The sequence below is a fragment of the Coffea arabica genome, chromosome 2e, assembly GCF_036785885.1.
Source record: "Coffea arabica cultivar ET-39 chromosome 2e, Coffea Arabica ET-39 HiFi, whole genome shotgun sequence".
Lineage (NCBI taxonomy): Eukaryota > Viridiplantae > Streptophyta > Magnoliopsida > Gentianales > Rubiaceae > Coffea > Coffea arabica.
In genome coordinates this window covers 33,655,453-33,678,855 of record NC_092313.1, presented here as the reverse complement: position 1 = coordinate 33,678,855, position 23,403 = coordinate 33,655,453, and the positions used below count along the sequence as shown (strand labels likewise).

The window sequence follows — 23,403 nt, the reverse complement described above, 5'->3', positions numbered from 1 at the left end:
ATAGTAATTTCTATGAGTACATGGTTGTACAGCGATAGGAGCTGAGTAACCGGGCTCCTTCATCTGAAAAATGTCGGAGTTCGCGTCAAAAGACTCCAATAGTTAGAGACTAAGTCTTTTCTCTTCAAAAAAAAAGAAGAGAAAAAAATATATAAATAATAGAAAACGTGAAAAAAAAAGTGCAGGTAGTGTTAGTGTATGTTAGAGGTCAGCTTGCCGATTTATGGACTTAATATGGAGATTTTGGTTAATATTTGGACCATTTGCTGATAAATGCTGTGCGCCATTCCTTCTTCTTAGATTAGTTAACTTGAAATTGAAGGAGTTTGTAGTTTAGAGGCTAACCGGGGTGATGTTTTTTGGATTCTGATCACTAATACTTGATTTATGATTTTCCTTGGTATCTTGGCAATATGGTGGATAGAACAATGGCCATTGTCAACTATTGGTATTTGTTTAGTGTTCTTATACTTGAGGACAAGTATGGTTTAGGTGTGAGGGGAATTGATAGGTTGCGATTTTATTATTTATTTTATTATTAATTTCCCCTATTACCTGACCCAATGTGAATTAATTATTATATTCTACTCATTTTTAGTATTTTGCATTTATTTCAGGGAGTAGAACGGAAATATGATAACAAGTACCAATTTAGCAGAAAAGGAGCCCAAGTAACAGAGATTATCCTAGGGGCATTTCTGGAAAAGAAAAAAACTCATGCCTATTTTGGTAATTGCTACGAAGACAGCGGATGGAGTTTTCCCTTTTCTTTTGGCCGTCGCGCAAGTAAGAAAGGAGGCATCAGAACAGGGATTGGGGATAGCAATTAGAATAGAAACAAAAGGATAACAGAGAACTAGCACTATTGCTTTTTCTTTTTCCTTTAGCTTTGACTTTTCTTCCTTAGCTTGTGGTAGTGGAATTCTTCTACGAATGTCAGGAGCAAAATTGGGAAAACCTTGACTTTTCTCCATCTGAACTCTTAGCAATTGCTTTTGCTTTTTCGTATGTCATCCAAAGTGAAACAGAGGGCTACCTCTTGTAACTTTGCTATCTTTTCTTGATTGGAGCGAATTGAGTTCCCCAAATTTCTGAGACAATAGCCGCGGCTCTTTCTTCAATCTTGTATGATTTTTTCGCATCAAACATGAATTAATTCCTTCACTCTAGTCAAGGAACAACGGAGGCTCTGGTTCGGCTAAAATTGTGAGATCGATTTAATTTTACATTTTTCTTTTATTTATTGGTATTTGCATATTCCCTGGTTACAATGCTTATGATTGTTTAATTAATTGATTGTCTTGGATCCGGATAATTAGTTAATTTTATAATCTATTGTCAAATGGGACATTAAATCCGTAATTGTTTAAGTGTCTCAAAATAGTGATAACTGGCATGATTGGGTTTGTGTCAGGGGAATACGCGGACTAACCTAAAATAACCCTAGTAGTGTGTTATTTGGTTAGAATAAGGCTCTTCTAATACGTAAGGCAATTGGAGAATTAAATCTTACGGGCATACCTAAGATTATTTCTCAATTAGAGTAGTGATTAACGGGCGTACCTTAATCACCGACACAGTAAGAAGGGGTTGACTGTCATCGCTTGTTTGGCAGTTATAACCTATTTATTAGTAAATAATTAAAATTATTTTTGTTTCAATGATCAATTAGGTGAACCATTGCTGAAGTTATTCCTTGGTTAGATCCTTAATTATCACTCATTTGATTTTAGTAAATTGTTAGTTAATTTCTAGTTGGCTATTTTATTTTTATTATTTTATTTTTAGTTGAATTGCTTAAATTGTCACCCCTGATATAAAAACACCCCCTTGTCACTGTGAATTTGAAAAGAAACAATTACTCCCAATCCCTGTGGATTCGACTCTGCTTACCGCTATCTACAGAAATTACTTTTAGTTTAAGCAGGTTTTATTATTGCACAGGGCAATAACTTGTCATGGGCGGGGTAAAGAATTCACCTTTTGCACTTTAGAAGGTGCTATCGTTTCACTAAATTCCTCTAATACACTACCCGATGCACCTCTTTTCCGGGTTTGGGAGACTTTTACCTATGCCTTTGCATCCTTGATTCTTTGAGTTTTCTCAAGAGTCTCCGTAAACGTATTAACTTGCACCGCCGCTAATGCTTCCCAGATTTCCAAATTCAATCCCTGTATGAACCGTCTTACTCTTCGCCGTTCTGTGGCTACTAATTCAGAAGCAAACTTGGATAGTTTCGTAAATTTTGTTTCATATTCGGCCACACTTTGAGTTCCCTGGCGTAACCTAATAAACTCTTTCTCTCTCCTTTCTTGGACTAAAGGTGGGAGGTATTTCTCGTTAAATTCTCTTAGGAAATTCGCCCATGTCCATGCAGTCTGTTCTCTTTCCCACTTTGCTTTGATAACATTCCACCACGCTCGAACCGGTCCTTCAAATTGGAACACCGCAAAGTTCACTTGTCTTTATTCAGTGTAGTTCAAAGCTGTGAAAATATTAATCATGACTTCTAACCATTGTTCACCTATGTCCGGATCAGACCCTCCAACGAATTTTGGAGGTACAAATTTTTGAAACCTCTCAAGAGCCTTATCCTCTCCTATCTCAGGGTTCCGGGGTTGATTCACTTGCATTTGCCCTTGTTGATTCACCAGTCTTGCTAAGATATTTGTCATTTGTTGTATTGCTGTTGCCATTTGGTCTCCGGCTTCGACCCTCGGTCCACGTTCCTGCTCAGCCACTGTTTCTCTTTCTTCTCTTGGTTCCTGAGCTCGCTTAGCTCCACGGCCACGACCCCGTCCACGACTACGTCTTCCCTCCATACTCTTTTTTTTCCTCTCTCTTTTCTTTTCTTTTTCCAAAAGGTAATTTAATAAATAAATGAAGTAAATTGACTAAAATAACAAGATCGAACGTACCAAATACACAGAGAGACATATACACAAAGAGACATATCACGTTAGGCAGATAGTCAAAAGCAATCACTATCACACAGGTAAGTATAATCATACCACAAATAAAGGTCATGCAGTAACAATACAAGGGCAAATCAAAAGAAAAGGCGATATGTCGTCCCAGTCTCAGTTAAATAACCCCGTCCGGTCTCTCACGTCACTTTCTATCCAAACTAGACGTCCGTTGACCTCTTGTACTCATTCTAACCAAACAAAGCCTGTTCATGTTCCCAAAATGCAAGTCTCAAGTACTTAGCATCGTCTTAACTCTGGAGTACTCGGGCACGAGAATCCGAAATAAGATAATTCACATCTCGAGTTAGCCAGCCCTAAGAGTAAACTATCTACAATCAAAATTCCTACCTGACGTACCTATCTATGGTCCTCAGATACCATGAGAAGGATTTAAGGTCTACAACATTTATGATCCATAACTTATGCTCAAACGAGCACTTAATCCTTCATACTTATTCACCACTTAACTCAGGCTCACTCCGCGCAGAGACCACGCGAAGCAGGCTCTGATACCAACTGTGACAGCCCCACCTTCCCTTAAGGCGAATCAAAGGGTTCGGCGGACCGCCTGCTCATCTCTCGCCGGGACTCAGTCATACCTCAATCAAAACTGAATAAAACCACAAGAATAAGTATAACAGCAATCCAAAACTTAAAACGAAACATATATACATTTCTATCTCCAAAAGGGGGTACAAACTCAAATATACAAAGGTTCTCAATTCTTCATACATCCAACCCGTGCCAAGCGCTAAGGCGAGAACCATTACAAAAATTCAAGAACTAGTCTAGGCTAGTCTATACAGAGCTCTCGTCCTTGCTCGCCTTCCCCTGTTAAGGAAAACAAAACTAAAGGAATGAGCTAAAAGCTCAGTGAGGTTCCAAACACATAATCAAACAATAAGTCCATTGAAAGCGATAATCAAACAATAAGTCAAACAATAAGTCAAGAAATATTACAATATAAAGCGATAATAACACATTCATTAAAAGGATACGTACTCACAAGGAGCCATTCATTCATTCATTCTCCTTTCATTTTCTTATTCCTCCAATCATTTGAAAATGCATTTTGTAAGTAAAAACCCCTCATTCACAATACCAATTGTTCATTCATTTCATTTTACCCATTCTGGACGTTGGCTGGACTCCACCAGACTACAACGTAATACTTGAGTATACCAAACATTCACCCAGGGTCACCAAATCACCCGACCGAATTCGCTTCTGGCTCGAGTCGATCGGTAACGAAGGGCAGAGCCCAATTCAGCCAACAGGCTTACATTCATGTACATGTAACGTTTCAATCATTGAATCATTGAAAATTTCACATTCATTTAGGTCGAGTGCGATAAAGTACACACTCGCCTAGAAAACTCGTTTTAGCAATCATAGAACGCATTTAACATGTTATCAATCATTCATACAAGTCACATAATCAAGAAAACATAACAAACAAGAAACACTCACCTATTTACGCAAAATAACGCCCAAAATATCCTTCCGGATATTACCCTCAGTCACCGATGAAACCTAAGATTAAGCAAGAAAGAATATTACAGTTCATCTAGTAAAAACAATTAGGAGAAATCGAAAAAAATCCGATTAACGACGAGTAGAACGTATAAAGAGGACTTTAAAGGTGAAAAGAAGGCATTTGGATCTGAGGACGGGAATAACTAAGGTTTCACAAACCAAACGCAAAACTAAACTCAAAAGGGTTATAGAATTTCCAACGGAAAACACTTGGACCAAAGACAAATCAGAATCCAACTAGATAGGCTAAAAGAAATATTGTTTTCGGAATCGTTTATGTGGCTCAAAATCAACATATATTCAAGTAGATATTATATAACAAATGTCTTGATGAAAATCATGTGAAAAGGAGGACACTTAAAACCTTACTTGAAAGTAGTTTTTTCGTAGCCAAGAAAACCCTAATTCATACCTCTTTATTTTGGTAAGGAGTAAGTAAACGTTTGAAGTTTCAAACCGAAGAGGTATCATGTTTTAAAATGGTAAAACGGTCATGATATTCACCAAGCGGAGATATATAAGTTCAAATAGAAATGTACTTCTCGAACACCCTTCGAGAGAACCAAAGTAGTTCTCAATGAAGTACGTCCAACTCGACATAAAAATCACATTTCCAAATCCACACTAACTCACTCAAATTACAAGAGAATAAACGGGCAGCATTTCCCCCTAAATTCTTCACTTTCACCCTACAATCAAATACCCATTCTCATAGCAACTAACCACAATCACACATACGGTTCATAAGCAATAAAACACATCCAATTAGGCCACAATACCGTTCAATCAAAGCCAATTAGAAGCTTAAGAGCCAACCACAAGAAAACCCCCAAATCAAACCCTAAAATTGGAATTTCCGTATAAACCAGAAATTTTCTTCAAACAATCGCAATTAATGCACAAAAATTCCATTTAATACCATTTAGGGCTATTAATCCAAGACTAACCATAACCATCATGTGAAAACAGAAAAATTCCCCAAAAATCAGAAAATTACCATACTACTACTGTAACCCAAGAAATCTCTTACAAAACCACGCATTTAACAACTATAAACCCCTACTATACAATTATTAGAAGTAAAAGAGGGGTTCTTGACAAGTTACCTTAGAAACACTAGAAAGATTATAGCTTAGAACTTCCCCCTCAGAAATCACTCCAATAACACCTTTAATCCTTCTTAGCTAGCACTTGTACGGAGTAGTTTGTAATTCCACCGGTTAGAACTCAAGATTTGAGCAAAAATTGAAGATAGAAAATGAAAAGCTTTCTTGGTTTTTCTCTCAAGACAGCCGGTTAAGCTAGGACCAAAATAAAGATATTTTGGCCAAAAAACAGGATAAGAAGGAAAAAAAAACAGCCGGTCAAATCTGGCTGCCGGCCTGCCACGTCACAATCCGGCCGGATTCAAGGAAGAAGAGAAAATTAATTTTTTTCAAAAACCAACAACAATCCGGCCAAGAACTGGCCTGATTTGCGGCCAGATTTGGTCCTTCCTCTTTCCACCAAATTTTTTTTCTTCTTTCCTAGTTCAAATGCCGCGCTCATCCGCACTTCCAACTCATAGACATATATACATATCTCACATCACACGTTCACATATATGCAATGAAAACCCTCCTTAGAAATGGATAGCAAATTCTTTTCATTTTTAAAAGGAAGGTGAAAATAAATAAAACGCTGAGAAAATGTGAAAATTTTAGGATTCTCACACATTTTCTCCATTCTTTGGACGTTTGATCCAACTATCCAATGTCCGAATTTGCATTCAACCTTAAATGATAAGTTTTATTCAAATTTTATTTTCCTCCTTTTATTTTTCATTGATTTTGGACCTATTTCTAGTAACTTTCTCATGAAAAGATATTAGTCTAAATCATCATTTTGTCTTGTTAATCATCAAAATCAAGGATCGATCAAGCTAGCTTTTCAGCCACAAGTACAAGGGCCACCTCTATAGTTCAAACATGAGAAGTGCAAGGAACTACATGCCACGTATGGGTGGCCACGTCCAAAGTCCAAGTAGGACCCACGTGCCACATATGAGGGCCAACTCTAAAGTCCGAGCATGATCAAGTGGACAATGTACGAAAACTACCTCCAGATTCTAAGCATGGTAGGGGATACCATGTGCAAGGAGTTGTGTGTCACCTCTATAGTTTGAGTATGACCAAATGGTCAGTTTAGATTGTAATGGATTTTGTGAGGACACAAAGTCCTTAAGTAGGTGTGAATATGAGATCCCAACTCTATCCCACATAAGGACATCAAGGAAGAAAGTATTAGTATAACATCCTAGGTCCATGGGCTAGTAAATAAATTGGGTTAATCATTTTAACATGATTCCGCTCAAAAGTTACATAGGATGCATTTGATAAAATTGAAATTTGAAAACTGAAATCTAAAATCTGAAGTGTGAATTTATTAAGTTATTGAATTGTTAAGTATTAAATCTAATAAATTTGAGTCTATATTATATTCAATGATAAGTTAATAGTTTCTCACTTATTTTTTGGAGCAAGTTTTACCTAGGAGATTTAGTGTCATTTAATTAATTCAGATATTCAAATTTTGATTATCAAACGCATCCGAATATATTAAGATCTGAATCCATTAAACTTAAGTGCTGAATTGGAATATTAAACAAGGCCTCAAGACTATCTCGTGGCTCCGAGGCGTTACATTTAATTAATTCAGCTATTCAAATTTTGATTATCAAACGCATCTGAACATATTAAGATCTGAATCCATTAAATTTATGTACTGAATTGGAATATCAAACAAGGCCTAAAGACTATCTCATGGCTCCGAGGTGTTACATTTGTACTATGGATAGATCAAGTCAACCCACCGGCACATGCAGATAGATGCAGATGGCTCATACCTTCTTCAATCAGTATGCAAATGCGGAAACAATAATCTTCAACAGTTGTGCAAGGCATACATACTGTTAGCAGTACTGACTGCTTTTAAGCTTTTCATGCTTTGCATCCTCAGAAACAATAATCTAGCATTTTGTGGTGCTTTTCCCAATCTCTTAACTCCGTACTATCTTCCATAAAGGTTGCATTTTCATTAAAGCATTCATTTACTTTCGCTATCACTACCACCCCAAAGTTGGTGCTCAGGTCTTCAAACCAAACCAAAATTCTCTGGAAGCTGTTTCCAGGTGATGCGTAAATTACTCCTCTAGCCTATTCATGAAGCCAAGTTGCATGCTGCTTCCTCCTTCTACAAAACCTTAAATATGGACAAACATGCTGGGAATTACTTTAGTATTAAGATTTGAAAAACTTTAGGGTATTAAAGATGCCACAATATTGAGTAGCTAGGAAGGGGAAGAAGGGTATTAATAAAACCGAGCTACACTAACATACATAAGTTGCATTCACTTACCAACATCATTCGTATTCTTTTTTCTTTTGATTGTCTTTTCCTACATTGGTTGTTTCATTGCCTGTGTATTAGCGAGTATGCAATGCTTATTTGTCTGTTGTAGCATGGAAGGCCTTTCTTGGATGACTATGTGCGTAAACTATTCAGTACCACTTGCTTCTATTAACAACACAAGGAAATCATCATTCTAGCTTTCTTTTGTTTTCCATTTTGAGTCAAACACCCGGAGAGAAACAATTGCGTATCACAGTCTACCATTTGTATCTGTTCAAAAGTAACAATCATTAGTTGGTAGTTGTTGAATGTAATCTTGAAATTATGTTTACTCGAAAAAGAAACAAGATGATGAGTCGTGAGAGGATATGCTTACTAGCTTCTAAATAACCATAAAATTCACAACATTGCAGATGTTTAGATAGTGCATTTGGAGAAAATACTCACAAGATGCTCCAGAAAACTTCCGCATGCAAGTTTCTTGTATTCAACTCTTACTGATTAGAGGGTGATACTTATTACTAGTATTCACATGCAAGCACATATGCAGATCTGTTTCTAATGCCGTTTATGTGCTTGATACAATCGTGCTCTTTGATCCAAGAGAGCATGAAGTGACAAAAAGCAGCTATTGAGTTCATTCCTGCTGCTGGCAATAAGCAATTCCTCAACAAAAATGGCTGAAACAGAAGAAATTGGGTATGGTAAGAACTTCTTTTGTCAACCTTCCAATTAGGCCAGTCCAATGGGGTTCCAATTCTTGAGACCCGTCTGAGCACATTAAGGTAGAAATGCGTTTGATTGAACTCAAAATATCTCTTGTTCTGGGCCAATGCTTTTACATCCCTTCAAAGAGGCAAGACAGTAGCAGTGCTGGCTGAATTTAAGCTCTTCCTCAATGATTATCTGCAAGGCCTAACTGAATCTACTGTGCGGTCATGAATTGACATTATAGCACTGAACAAGAACAATCCTCATTGCATATTGTATTTGTCTGACTTTGATACCTATTACACGGTTAAATGGTCAGATACATCTCGAATGGAGGCTTGCACACTTCTCATTTAAGTCACGGTTTTGCAGGAGAGTGTTGATTAATTACATACCTAATCCATTTAGGGAAATACTGAGATGACAATTCGTAACTTCAAATGAGCTAAGGACAAATCTTGGTCACGAATTTCTGAACTCATGTACCTACAACTTCTCTATCCAGTTCCCAGAATAAATTGCAAAACTACCACCCAAATCCAATTTTCCTCCTTCTTAACTCCAAGTCCCGCCCGTTCTTGCTGTCCACCCCCAGTTCAACCTCTATCTCTACAAGTTACGTACAACCTCCGTTCCTGTCCTCCACCCCCACCCCCAAATTGAAACTCCCTTTGTTGATTCTTTCCATATGCCCTATCACCAAACCATACCAGTTAATTATTGTTACTCTCTAGTCTCAAGTGATTTTTCCCTTTATATTTATTTGTAATGACAAAATTAGTCAAGCAAAGATGTTCTTTGCCATACCTGGGAAATTTTGAAGAGAAAAAGGATGATTTTATTTTTACAATTTTTGCAGCAAAGAAGATAGTTGTCTTTATTGCAAGAGGGAAATTTTCTTCCTAAGATAAATTACCTTTTACCCCATGTGATTTGGTACTTTATCACATAATATTCCTTTGTTTTAAAAACTTGCATATAACTTTTTCATGGTTTTGGGTTAAAGTGTCACTGTTACTTTTTTTGTTAAAATTAACGGTCAATAGTAAAAAGTGAAAATCAAACTAACAAATTGATAAATTTGCGTTTTCATTATTGTTTTTACCTCTAAACATAAAAAAGGAAATTTAAAAATAGATAAATAAGAACTAGAAAATACCATTAAAATTTTGATTTAAAAACCTATAATGATATTTGTATTAAAAAATATTTGGTATATATTGTTTCTTATTTACTTGTTTTATATTTCCATTCAATCTTTTCTTATTTATTTATTTATTTTCCTTCCATCTCTTTTGTATTTGGAGAAAATTAAGGTTTTGAGAGAGAGAGAGAGAGAGAGAGATGGAAAAATGAAAAACAATGGTGAAAGGACAAATTTATCAATTTATTAGTTTGATTTTGACTTACACTTTAACCCATACTATAAGGGGGTTATATATAAATTTTTAAAGCATAGGAGAGTTATATGATAAAATGCCAAATGAAAGGGGATAATAGGTAATTTACCCTTTATTCTTTCATTCAGGATTAGGGGTACTTTAAAAAAATTTTAGATCATAGGAAATTGTTGGAAAACTAACCGGCTAGAACAGGTGACTAATTTTTGTGAATTACAGTGTCTATCATCGAACCATTACTCATCCATTTATTAGTAGGCGACTTTGGATGAACTGAGTTAACTTTGATTGACAACTATAACGGAAAATGATATCCATGAGGAGTAGAATCTGCTATTTCGAAAGGCACAAGGCATTGATAAAAAGACAGAAAGATCTATATAACAAAATGGCGTCGTAATGAATTTCAAACAAGGATGCATATGAGGCTGAAAACATGATGGTCCCTGCTGATCCTCATCTGAGGCCTTGTTTTTTGTTGTGTAAAGTTGATTTTAGAAAATGAGAATAAAAAAAATCAAAATAGATGCTTTTATTTTTTTTTTTGAGTCAAAAAATCCAAAATCAGGATACCAAAAACAAGTAAAAAAAATAACAAAATAGCATTTCAAAATCAAAAATCAAAATTAGATTTAGAAAACTAGTTGAGAACAAGGCCAGAATCTTCCAAGTTAAAGTAGGGAAAAAATTTATCAATATAAAGAAACTTTTTTTACAATTAATAAATAAAAATGAAAGAGTTACTCTTTTATGCACTGTCAGTATACACGAGCAATATTAGATGTACGTCATGTAGTTTAATTTTAAATTTGAAATTTAGTATTTACAGATGTGGCCTATATCCATAATTGTTAGTTACACTGGCATATGAAAATTTAATCCAAAATGAAAGGATAAAATTTTTTATGTACTGTCAATAAATACAAGAGCTGTATTAGATATATGCCTCGTAATTTAATTTCAAATTTTGAATTAGAAATTGTAGGATGCAGGCTGACAATACATAAACATTTAAAAGTGTAGCTAGGTGTTCTTCTAAAATTAGTTGGAACAAGGTTACAAGGGGTAACAAAATAAGCTTCCAACCAATTAGCTAATCTTTATATAAATATAGAGCAAACTGATATTAATGAATAATAATTTTGATATTTAGTTAAAGTGAGTTTTTAGCTTATCATCAGAAATAAATTTACCAATATGTCCATTAAACTCTCTTTCTCTATAAGTACACAAATACAAAAAAATTTTAAAGATAAAAACATAATATTTCTGTGATGCTTTACTTCAATATCATAATTTGACTAGTTGTCAAACAAATATAACTTAATCAATTCAACAACTTAATTCTTTCAATGGTAAACTTTAACTTTCAGAATTCAGATTTCAAACTTCAGTCTTATCAATCAAACGAGCAGTAACTTCTCAAATCATGAAAAAAAACAACTTCTGAAATCATGTGTTTCTAGTGTAAGAACAAAAAATTAAAAAAAAAATTCCCCATATTTTTCCTTTCCTTCCTAAACAAAGCATGAAACTGCGGAGAATTTGCAGACGTATTTTATGGACTTTATCTCGAAACAAAATTAAGACCAAGTATTTGGTACATACAACCCAAGTTGGACTACATGTCAGTTATAAATATTATCATCAATCTAATGGTCTAGTTTAAAGAAGTATTACAAACTTAAGACCAAGTATTCGGTACATACAACCCAAGTTGGACTACATGTCAGTCAATGACGGAGCCAAAGGGGCTGAGGGGGACATGTTTTGAAAATTTTAATTCATAATATGTAAATATATGCATAAGACAAAGTTGGCCCCCCTAATTTTTTATAATTTTAGTTTATATTATGAGAGTTTATATATACATATATATATATATTTCTGTGTGTGTGCATGAATTAGCCAACTTTGATTTAATTTTTTCTTCAAAAAAAGTTATTTATTTTTTATTGTGCTAATTCTTTAACATTTGAAAAATTAAACGTATAATTTGATAATCCATAGTAAATTGACCCAATTTGATATATTATAATAAAAGACTCAATTCATAATTATCAATGGGCTAAAACAAAAATAATTACTTTATTGGTCCATATACAAATATACAACTTAAGCTAATTGATAAAAATTTAAAATTAGTGATCTATACTCTTGTTGACCCATATACAAATGTACAAATAATTACTTGAAGGTTTGGTGAAGACAAGAAATTGAGTGATCTATCCTGTTGTTGACAGATTGACTATATTGTTCTCACTCTTCCTATGTCGATTGCAACTATAGAACGGACATTTTCAATTATGAATATAATCAAAACAAGATAAAAGATAATTTCTTGAATGATTGTCTAACAATATACATAAAAAAAAGGAAGTTGTTCAGAAATTTAGTACTAATTTAATTATAGATGAATTTAGTTCTATGAAAGAACGTAAAACTCAGTTTACTTTTAAGAAAAAAGGTTGAAATTCAAGGTATGCTAACATAACTTTTATCTTTTATTAATTAAAAATTGTTATATTTATATTGCATAGTTATATTTTTGTTTTTGCACGGGTGACATATTGGAGCATTTTTTCATAATGTACAATTTGGGTAGTTTATGATGTTATAAGATATTTAATCAAATGTTATTTCTTATCCTAATTTTTGTTATGACTATGCTGCATATTTATGAAATAGACATACCTTTATAATTAAAATTAAAATTTGATATTTTAAGATGTCATATATTTAAATAGATGAAAATTATTTTGAATATAACATATTAAGATAATTTTGTTCAGAAAAATTTTGGCCCCCTTCCCAAGGAAAAAATCCTGGCTCCGTTCTATAGTCTATAGAATGGATATTTTCAATTATGAAGATAATCAAAACAAAGCTCCAAAACAAGATAAAAGATAATTTCTTGAATGATTGCCTAACAATGTACATAAAAAAAGGAAGTTGTTCGAAAATTTAGCATTGATTCAATTATACATAAATTTAGTTCTATAAAAGAATGTAAATCTCAATTTACTTTTAATAAAAGAGGATGAAATTTCAAGGTATGCTAACATAACTTCTATCTTTTTTAATTAAAAATAGTTATATTTATATTGCATAGTTATATTTTTGTTTTTGCACAAGTGACATATTGGAGCATCTTCTCATAACGTGCAACATAGGTGGTTTGTAATATTATAAGATATTTAATCAAATATTATTTCTTGTCTTAACTTTAGTTATGACTATGTTACATATTTATGAAATAGACATACCTTTATAATTAAAGTTAATATTTGATATTTTAAAATGTCATATATTTAAATAAATGAAAATTATTTTGAACATAACATATTAAGGTATTTTGTTGAAAAAAATTTGGGCCCCCCAAGGAAAAAAATCCTGGGTCCACTGTCAGTTATAAATATTATCATCAATCTGGTCTACTTTAAAGAAGTATTATTGTTATCTTGCTCGTATATGACAATGACTATGAGGATGGCTACTTTGACTGCTAGTTTTTTGTTGATCAATTATCCAATCAAAAGAAAGTCTTCACGACTTAACTTCCTCAAGTATAATGTACCAAATTTTACCTACTCCAGTATTTTATCTGCAACATGCTTTTTCTATTTATATATATCTCTGTCATTGCAATTTGATTGGCATCATTTCCGTGTGAAGAAGGATTCCTCATCTTCTTACCTTTAAGCTTGGCTTCACTAAACTGAATTGTCAACCTCACTCATTGTTAGGATTTTCTCCCCTCTCTGTTTCTTGTTTCCCGCGAGATTTATGTTTCTACTCCAAATGTACCATACCAAAAACAAAAGTCAGTCAGCAGAAAATCCCTTTTTTTTTCAGTCAACTGGATGTCTTTATCATTGAAAACATGGCCAAGAAAACAACAGTAGAGGATGGAATCATCCGACTATATCATATATATATATATATATATACCCATTGTCTTGACTATACTAGTGAATTACAACAAGAAGAAATAGAACTTAGTTATCAGTATATAGAAATAGTTTCTCTCAAAGATATTACAGTATAGAAATCCATATGGATATAGCGCTACTACTTTTCTGGAGTACTACTATTCTTGGCCTTAGCCATAATGCTGAAGGAAGTCTATTCTCAATCAGAGAAGCTACTGTGCATGATATTAGGATTGCCTTGGATCATAACAGACTCACTTCTCGGGAATTGGTGGAATTCTACCTCAAAGAGATTAGGAGACTAAATCCAGTTCTTAATGGAGTCATAGAAGTGAATCCGGATGCTCTGCATTTAGCCCGCAAGGCAGACCAGGATCGAAAAGCTAAGAAGCCAGGCTCCATGACAGGACTAGCTGGTATCCCAATTCTGCTCAAGGATAACATTGCAACCAAGGACAAGCTTAACACAACAGCTGGATCTTATGCACTTCTGGGATCAGTTGTACCTCAAGATGCAGGGGTGGTCAAGAAGCTAAGGAGGGCTGGTGCAATCATCTTAGGAAAGGCTAGCATGACAGAATGGGCTGGTGCCAGGTCATCAGGTGTGCCTAACGGTTGGAATGCTAGACGTGGCCAAAGTGTGGTAAGTTGCTGACATGCTCCATTTGGTTTCCAATTTTCCATGCAACTATATGAGTCAGAAATTTTCTTTTTCTTTGTTTTGTTTTTTCAGAAATTTGCGGTTTAGGAATCAAAATCTGAGTCCTTATGCAGCCTTTCTAGGTCAATTAGAAATGCAAGTACTGATATACAATGCCATGTTGTGGCTTCGATTCCATGTAGAATCCGTACCTTAAATCTGCTTATCCATGTGGATCAAGCACCGGATCAGCAATATCAGTAGCAGCAAATATGGTTGCAGTCACACTAGGTACAGAAACAGCTGGATCCATTTTATGCCCTTCTAGTTATAATTCAGTCGTGGGGATCAAACCTACTGTAGGGCTAACAAGTCGAGCCGGTGTTGTCCCTTTTTCACCTCGACAGGATACGGTTGGGTAATGAATGATGCTTAATTTGCTTTTATTTTATTGCTATTTCATCGCCATACCGTATAAAGGTGAATTAGTACTTGAAAATGAACAAGAAAGCATAACAATAGATACAAAATCATAACAATATATTTATGGGACAGAACAGGCCAATATGCAGGACAGTTTCAGATGCAGTGTATGTTCTTGATGCCATTGTTGGATTTGATCCTGATGATGCAGTAGCAACCAAAAAAGCTTCAAAGTATATTCCTCATCGAGGTTATTTGCAATTTCTCAAGTCTAATGGACTTAAGGGAAAGAGATTGGGGATTCCAAGGTACTCCTTTGTGGGATTCAGCAACTCTTCTGTAGCACTGAAAGCTTTTGAAACTCACTTCCGCGTTCTAAGGTGAGTTCAGTAGCATAAACTTTGAAGTTCTACTATACGTAATTGAAATCTCACATTGGATGCAGAGGGAAAGATGATTGTGATTCATCTAGTGTGTGAACAAGTCTGTACAGTAGTAAAGTAGCAGAATGACTAGCTACCACAATATTTTTTGTTCGTACTTTGAACAGATTATTGATAACTTAGCATTTGGACCCCAATTAAAAACCTTCCAGCATGTCTTTTGGTTAATTCACAGAGCAAATTGGGTTGGATTTGGTTAGCCTATTTCAATATTGTTAAAGGTCTAACACAGTATTATGAGATTTTGGCTAAAACAAGGCAACGAGGTGCAGTATTGGTTGACATTGTGGATACAGCCAGCTTCGACACCATCATAATTTCAATGTTAAATGACGAATCCAAAGCCTTGATTGTGGAATTCAAGCTGGCACTAAATGCTTATCTAAAGCAGTTGATCACCTCTCCTGTGCGATCTCTAGCTGATGCAATAATCTTCAATAAGAATCACTCGAAGTTGGTAAGTAACAGAATCTTTAGTTTAGGGTCATGTTCATTCACAATGTAGGCAATGGTTGGCTAAAATTCAGTCCATAGCCTTTGTTAGAAAAACACGGCACTCTAAGACTACTCTATTGTGCTTCAGGAAAAGATAAAAGAGTACGGACAAGATATATTTGAGGCGGCAGAGAAAACCAATGGCATTGGCATACCGGAAAGGCAACTACTGCTTAATTTAACTAGAGCGTCCAAAAATGGATTTGAGAAGTTGATGAAGGAAAATAAATTGGACGCCTTAGTGACACCTATTAGCACAATTGTATCTGCTATTTCCGCCGGAGGATACCCTGGAATAAATGTTCCAGCAGGTTATGACACTGACGGCACCCCATATGGCATTTCCTTTGGAGGGCTAAAAGGATCGGAACCAAAACTGATAGAGATCGCATATGACTTTGAGCAAGCCACAAAGATCAGGAAGCCACCTCCTCTGTGAAGATTAAATATTCACGACATAAATAAAACTGAGCTGTATCTTCTGATATTAGCATCTTTGATTGCTGTATAACTATGACATCTTTGTTGCCGAATTCTAGATAATATGTGTGCTGTTTCATGAACATCTTTATTGTGTTGTGTCTGGCGCATTAGTAGACCGCAATTGAACACCTTTTTTTTCTTTTGTTGTTTGTGATCTGATTATTGTGCTCTGTCGTGAGGCCAGCGGGGAAGGGGGAGGGGGAGAGAAGGAAGGGGACAAGGAGCAGGAGGGGGGAGAGGAGAGGAGGAGGAGAAAGGAGGAGAGGTAGGGAGAAAGGGAAGAAAAGGGGGAGCTTTTGAGATTTTATTATTTTGCCGTAAATTTCCTACAACATTTCTTTGTGGTTTACTAGTTTACCTAATTAACAGGGTAGAAACTTTTTCTCTGCACAGCGGATAAATCTAGTTAAACCACGAGCACAAGCAGATACAAGCAGATGGCTAATTCCATCTTCAACTATAATGCAAATGGAAAAACAACATTTAGACTGTCCCAAAACTTTTTATGCTCCGCATCCTCAAAAATCAATATCTAGTATGCGGAACCCAAAACATTCTACTAAAAAGTTATAAGGGATAAATTTCTAAGATCAATGTATATAGGGAGACAATTACATACATAAAAATATGTGTAGAAGAAGAGAAATAAGTCAAAAATATTATATCAATGATACAACAAAATAAGCCTATCAAACTTTTACTCTTCACTTCTCAATTAAATGATGATTATAACAAGATTCCCTATTTATATCAGATGACTTGGTAAACAAATCTTCACAGCTACCATAAATTTTCAAACATAATATCACTTTCTAAACAATAAAACTACGATAATTTGGCTCCAATAAAGCTACTAAAAATGTAACTTGACTAAAATAATACAGTTATACTGAGTGATTTCTTGTTTATTGGTTAGGTAAACTTTTAATATCTTCCACTGCATGATTTTTCGTGCTAACAAGCTCAAAGGAAAGAAATTGTGTGTGGTAAGAATTCCCTTTTCAACCTTTTGAATAGATCTGATACGGTTCCAATTCTTGAGAATGATTTGCGCACATTAAGATAGACAAGTGATGACTGAAATAAGTTATATTGCCAGTTCTAGGCCATTAATTGTGCTTAGCTTAGCTAGCATGTTTTCTTCTTCTCCCTGAATAAGTTGAAGCCAGCAATACTGGCTGAGACAGCATTTGTGGCCGAGACAGTAGCAATACTGGCTGAATTTAAGCTCTCCCTATTACACGATTATCTTGAGGGCCTAATTGAATCTCATGTACTATCGTTTGCTGAAATTATATCATTCAACAAGAACAATCCTGATTGGGTATTTGAATAATCTGACATAGACATCCTATTACACGATTAAATGGTTAGCTATATCACAAAGCAAGAATTGCATACTTCTCAATCAACTCATGGTTTTGCAGGAGAGTTTTGGCGACTTCGATGGTCAAGATGTTTTGGTTACGGCAGATTCAGAATTGGGATTGGTCAGGAAGAGAAGTAGGCAATGGAGTAGATGGAGAATAGTCAAGAGACGGCTTCAAGACATTAATTTTGGAGAATTACTTAGATGCTGTGATGACAATACGTTCATCTGCGGCAAGCCGGCAACAGTTTTGGCAATTTGAGGATGTCCCGGAATCAGTCCCCACCGGCTATGATAAAGATGCCACGCCGTTTGGGACAATATTTGCAGGCTTGAAAGGGATGGAGCCGAAGCTAATTGGGAGTGCTTTTGCTTTTGAAGAAGCCATCATGTTCTGCAGGTCCCAGAGGAGTTTATTTTAGTTGAAGCAGCTTTTTGGTTGCATGTTCTTGATATTCAGCATCCAATCATCCATTAATCTTGCTTTTCCTTCAGAAAGCATGTGCAGCATGTGGTTTGTGAAAGACATTCACTGGCATCCATGGTTCAAAGTCACGGTCGCGGTCGCAATTGCGACCTGGAACGTTCCACATCGGTTTCGACATATCGATCGCGGTCTCGGTGAGACACAAATTTTAAAGTATTTAATATTCTAAAAATGGTTAATAATATAAAAAAGTATGCTAAATAAAAATAATTAAAAAATAGCAAAAGAAACGGCCAAGTCAATCCGTCGCGGTATGACTCGGCTGATTTCTCGTCTTGACTCGGGGTAACTCGGAGTAACTCGGCCGAGTCAATCCGTCACGGTGACGACTCGACCGATTTCTCGGCGAGTCAAGTATTTCGGTATCGTTTCGTCACGATATCGTATCGGTAGGGGCCGAGTCGTTTCAGTCTCGGCCGAGACTTCGAACCATGCTGGCATCCACTATGTTGTTATTCACATGTTGTCGCTGAATAAAGCCATTCAATTAATGGTGGCCTTTGTTTTTACCAATGGAATGATCGGCAATGTCTTTGTCTTCTTTATTGAGTAAATCATCTCTTCCCTTTCCAAAGGAAAAAAAAAAAGTAGTACAAAGATGGTGGAAAAATTAACCATGATACTCATATTTTTTTTATGTCAATTGCTAGTTTTAATGAAAAAAAAATTAACCATGATACTTTAGTTCAAATCATGAGGCAGCTATGTATGAATTTTTAAATCATGGGAATTATTTGATAAAGTACTAAACCATTGAACGATAAATAATAATTCACTTTTATTTATATATATTTTTGACCCCAAAAGGGCTATACTAAATATAAAAGTCAGTCAACAGAATGTCTTTATCATGGAAAACGTGGCCAAGAAAGCAACAACAGACGATGATGTCGTATTGCCTTGAATGTGGAATTCAAGCTGGCATTAAACACATTCTGTTGACTACTTAGTTATCAGTAGCTACTTCAGAATATATATATATATATATATATATATATATATATATATATATATATATATGTATGTATGTATGTATGTAGAAAAAGCGAGAAATAGTTTCTCTGCAGATATTACAGTGGAGCAATCCTTATGGATAGTTGGCTACTATTTGTTTTGAGTATGACTACTCTTGGCCTTAGTCATAATGCTGAGGGAAGTCCATTCTCATTCAGAGAAGCTACTGTACATGATATTAGGATTGCCTTGGATCATAACCGACTCACTTCTCAGGATTTGGTTGAATTCTACCTAGAAGAGATTAGGAGACTAAATCCAGTTCTTAATGGAGTCATAGAAGTGAATCCAGAAGCTCTATATTTAGCCCACAAGGCAGACCAGGATCGAAAGGCTAAGAAGCCAGGATCGGTGACAGGACTGGCTGGTATTCCGATTCTGCTCAAAGACAACATTGCAACCAAGGACAAGCTTAACACTACAGCTGGATCTTATGTACTTCTTGGATCAATTGTACCTCAGGACGCAGGGGTCGTTAAGAAGCTAAGGAAGGCTGGTGCAATTATATTAGGAAAGGCTAGCATGACAGAATGGGCTGCATACAGATCAAACAATGTGCCTAATGGTTGGAATGCTAGACGTGGCCAAAGTGTGGTGAGTTGCTGATATTCTTCATTTGGTTCCCAAAATTTCATGCAACTATATCAGTCAGAAGTTTCCTTTTTTTTTCTTGTTCTATTTTTTCAATAATTTGTAGCTTAGGAAACAAAAAGTTGATTTCCTATGCAGCATTTCCAGGTCAATTAGAATTTCCGGTACAGATATAATTCCATATTGTGGATCTGATTCGATGTAGAATCCATACCTTAAATCTGCTGATCCATGTGGCTCAAGCACCGGTTCTGCAACATCAGTAGCAGCAAATATGGCTGCAGTTACACTGGGTACAGAAACATCTGGATCCATTTTATGCCCTTCTAGTTCCAATTCGGTTGTGGGAATCAAACCAACTGTAGGGCTCACAAGTCGAGCTGGTGTTGTCCCCATCTCGCCTCGACAGGATACTGTTGGGTAATGAAACATGATTAATTTACTTGTATTTCATCGCCAAATAGTATAAACTTGAAATTAGAACTCAAACATGACAAAGAAACTATTAGTAAATTGATACAAAATCATAACAATTCCTTTATGAGGCAGAACAGGCCGATATGCCGGACTGTCTCTGATGCAGTGTATGTTCTTGATGCCATTGTTGGATTTGATCCTGATGATGCAGTAGCAACCAAAAAAGCTTCCAAGTATATTCCTCGTGGAGGCTATTTGCAATTTCTTAAGTCTAATGGACTTGAGGGAAAGAGACTGGGGATTCCAAGGTACTCCTTTGTAGGATTCAGCAACTCCTCCGAAGAATTGATAGCTTTTGAACCTCACTTCCACATTCTAAGGTGAGTTCAGTAGCATGACCTTTAAAGCTTACATTGGGTGCCCAGAGAGAGATGATCGTGATCTATCTGGGATGCATGTGAACATTTCTGTAAAGTTATAAAGGAGCAGAATGACTAGCTACCACAAAATTTTCTGTTTGTACTTTGAATTGAATTTTGATTACTTTGCATTTGTACCCCAATTAAAAAACTTCCAGCATGTTTCTTGGTTGATTCACAGAGCAAATAGAAAATCTTGTTTTGGTTAGATTTGGTCAGCATATTCCAATACTGTTAAAGTTCTAACACAGTATTCTGAGGTCTTGGCTAAAACAAGGCAACGAGGTGCAGTATTGGTAGACATTGTGGATACAGCCAGCTTCGACACCATCACAGCTTCAATGTACAGTGACCAATTCAAAGCCATGAATGTGGAATTCAAGCTGGCATTAAATGCTTATCTAAAGCAGTTGATTGCCTCTCCTGTGCGATCCCTAGCCGATGCAATAGTCTTTAATAAGAAACACTCAAAGTTGGTAAGTAAACAATAGGCCCAATTCAGTTCATTGCCTTATGTTAGAGAAACAGTACTCTTAGACTACTTGACTGCATGTGCTTCAGGAAAGGATAGAAGAATACGGGCAAGATATATTTGAGGCAGCAGAGAAAACCCATGGCATTGGCAGAATGGAAAGGGGACTACTTCTTAATTTAACTAGAGCGTCCAAAAATGGATTCGAGAAGTTGATGAAGGAAAATAAATTGGATGCCTTAGTGACACCTAAATACAATATTATCTATGCTATTTCTGCAGGAGGATACCCTGGAATAAATGTTCCAGCAGGTTATAGCCCTGATGGCACCCCATATGGCATTTCTTTTGGAGGGCTGAAAGGATCAGAGCCAAAACTGATAGAGATAGCATACGACTTTGAGCAAGCCACAAAGATCAGGAAGCCACCTCCTCTCTGACGAGTATATACAACTGAGATGCACCTTTCGATAATAGCATCTCTGATTGCTGTACAACTGTGGCATCTTTATTTTCTACCTTACTTCAATAGATATGTGAACTTTAATGTATCGCTTAAAAAAAATTCAACATGTCATATTTGGATCTCAATACCTTGCATTGCATAGTTTCCCACCAAATCCAGAAATTCCATTTGTGTTCCTGTAGTCCATCCCACTTTATTGGAGAGGATTTCCAAGCCAGCTCTCTAGCTTTGCACGATAAGAGTGCATGTTCCAGAGTTTCATTAGATTCTCCACAGTAATTGCATCCGGGATTTCCTTTTCCTGTTCTGCTAAACACCACTTCGTTAGTAGGTAGAATGTTGTGAAGACACTTCCATAGGAAGTGTCTCACCTTGTGTTTAATGTTCACGCTCCATATTTGATTCCATAGTTTAGACTGCTCTTTGTTTCTGCTTCTTTAACCTTCTATCTCGCTTTCTCAACCACACATCCAGATTTTGTTGTGTAAAGGCCATTAGTTGAGTGGATCCATTTGAACTTATCTTTACCACCAAACATTCTTATTGGCATTTGTTGGATTTTTTGAATTTCCTCCTGGGTGAGCAGAGATTGCAGCAGTTCAGTGTTCCATTCATGGCCACATAAGAGTTCACTAACCCATTCCACCGTGCATCCGGCTGGTCTTGATGATGAGATTTTTCCACTGTCAATTCTGGGTAGCCAACAATCATTCCAGATGTTAACCGATCTGCCATCTCCCACTTGTTTCCTCAAGCCACTAGACAGTAAAGGTACAGATGTTAACCGACTTTGCCATAACCATGATGCTCCCACTTTGGCTTTTGAATCCAGAGAATCAGATTGAGGGAAATATCTGCTTTTCAACACTTTGCTCATTAACAAATTGGGGATAGTAACTGGCAAGAGTCCTCCATGCCTGCTTGGCAAGAAGTGCCATGTTGAAGCATTGAATGTCCCTTTTAACTCTAGACTCTAGAGTCTAGAGAGGCCTCGCACTTCTTCCAGTGCATCTTTTTTTTCCCGTTGGTCATTGGCCCACCAAAATTTGGCCATGATACCACTTAACTCTTTGTACATGTTACTATATAATTTAAAAACAGACATGGCAAATGATGGAAGGGCTAAAACCATAGATTTCAAAAGTGCTTCTTTACCTGCATTGCTTAGTAGTTTGCCTTTCCAACTTTGCACTTTTGAGGCCAACATGACACTTAGATTTACTCAAGCAAATCTATCTATCTTCTATTCATCTTTGCAATTGCATTTTCAGGTTTAAAAATTTGGCAATCATAATAGTATTGGCATTATAATTGGCCCCCTTCTATAAATTATATCTTGGATTAATTCTACTGTTTAAATACACATGCAATGCACGTGCTTTTTTCTAGTTATCAATAAATACCCGGATAATTTTCTAAGTAATGACCTTGGGTAAATCCACAATTTTATTGGAGAGACTGACTGTGTAAAGAAAATGTTGCCAATTAATGGTTGTCCAAATCTGAAGTTGTCTGGTAATTTCTCATTTCTCAAATTGCTTTCTCAAGTTAACTTTCTTTGGGTGACGGTCACGTTCCATTTTAGACCTTTTCCCTCCCAAAATTCAAGCAAGGGGCCAAGAAACCATCCTCCATTCCTGTTTTTTGTTTGTCTAAATCTAGTATCGAATGAAGTTGGCTTCCTTTTTTCAGTGGAATAGGACTGAATATTATTGCATAGTATCGAATGCCTGTCTTCCTTCCGT

General features: G+C 35.9%; 2 protein-coding genes across 2 annotated transcripts; both read left to right on the top strand.

Annotated features, from left to right (window-relative positions):
* The first annotated feature begins 13,988 nt into the window (after positions 1-13,988).
* LOC113732458 (probable amidase At4g34880) lies at positions 13,989-16,565 on the top strand. The gene is made up of 5 exons (XM_027258220.2): positions 13,989-14,582; positions 14,783-14,997; positions 15,140-15,382; positions 15,704-15,902; positions 16,029-16,565. Exons 1-5 carry the CDS (start codon positions 14,064-14,066, stop codon positions 16,377-16,379), a joined length of 1,527 nt encoding a protein of 508 aa, XP_027114021.2. The 5' UTR covers positions 13,989-14,063; the 3' UTR covers positions 16,380-16,565.
* Positions 16,566-19,313: 2,748 nt separating this feature from the next.
* On the top strand, positions 19,314-21,783 carry LOC113732457 (probable amidase At4g34880). The gene is made up of 5 exons (XM_027258219.2): positions 19,314-19,887; positions 20,090-20,304; positions 20,439-20,681; positions 20,998-21,196; positions 21,282-21,783. The coding sequence occupies exons 1-5, from the start codon at positions 19,369-19,371 to the stop codon at positions 21,630-21,632; spliced, it is 1,527 nt and encodes a 508-aa protein (XP_027114020.1). The 5' UTR covers positions 19,314-19,368; the 3' UTR covers positions 21,633-21,783.
* Positions 21,784-23,403: the final 1,620 nt, after the last annotated feature.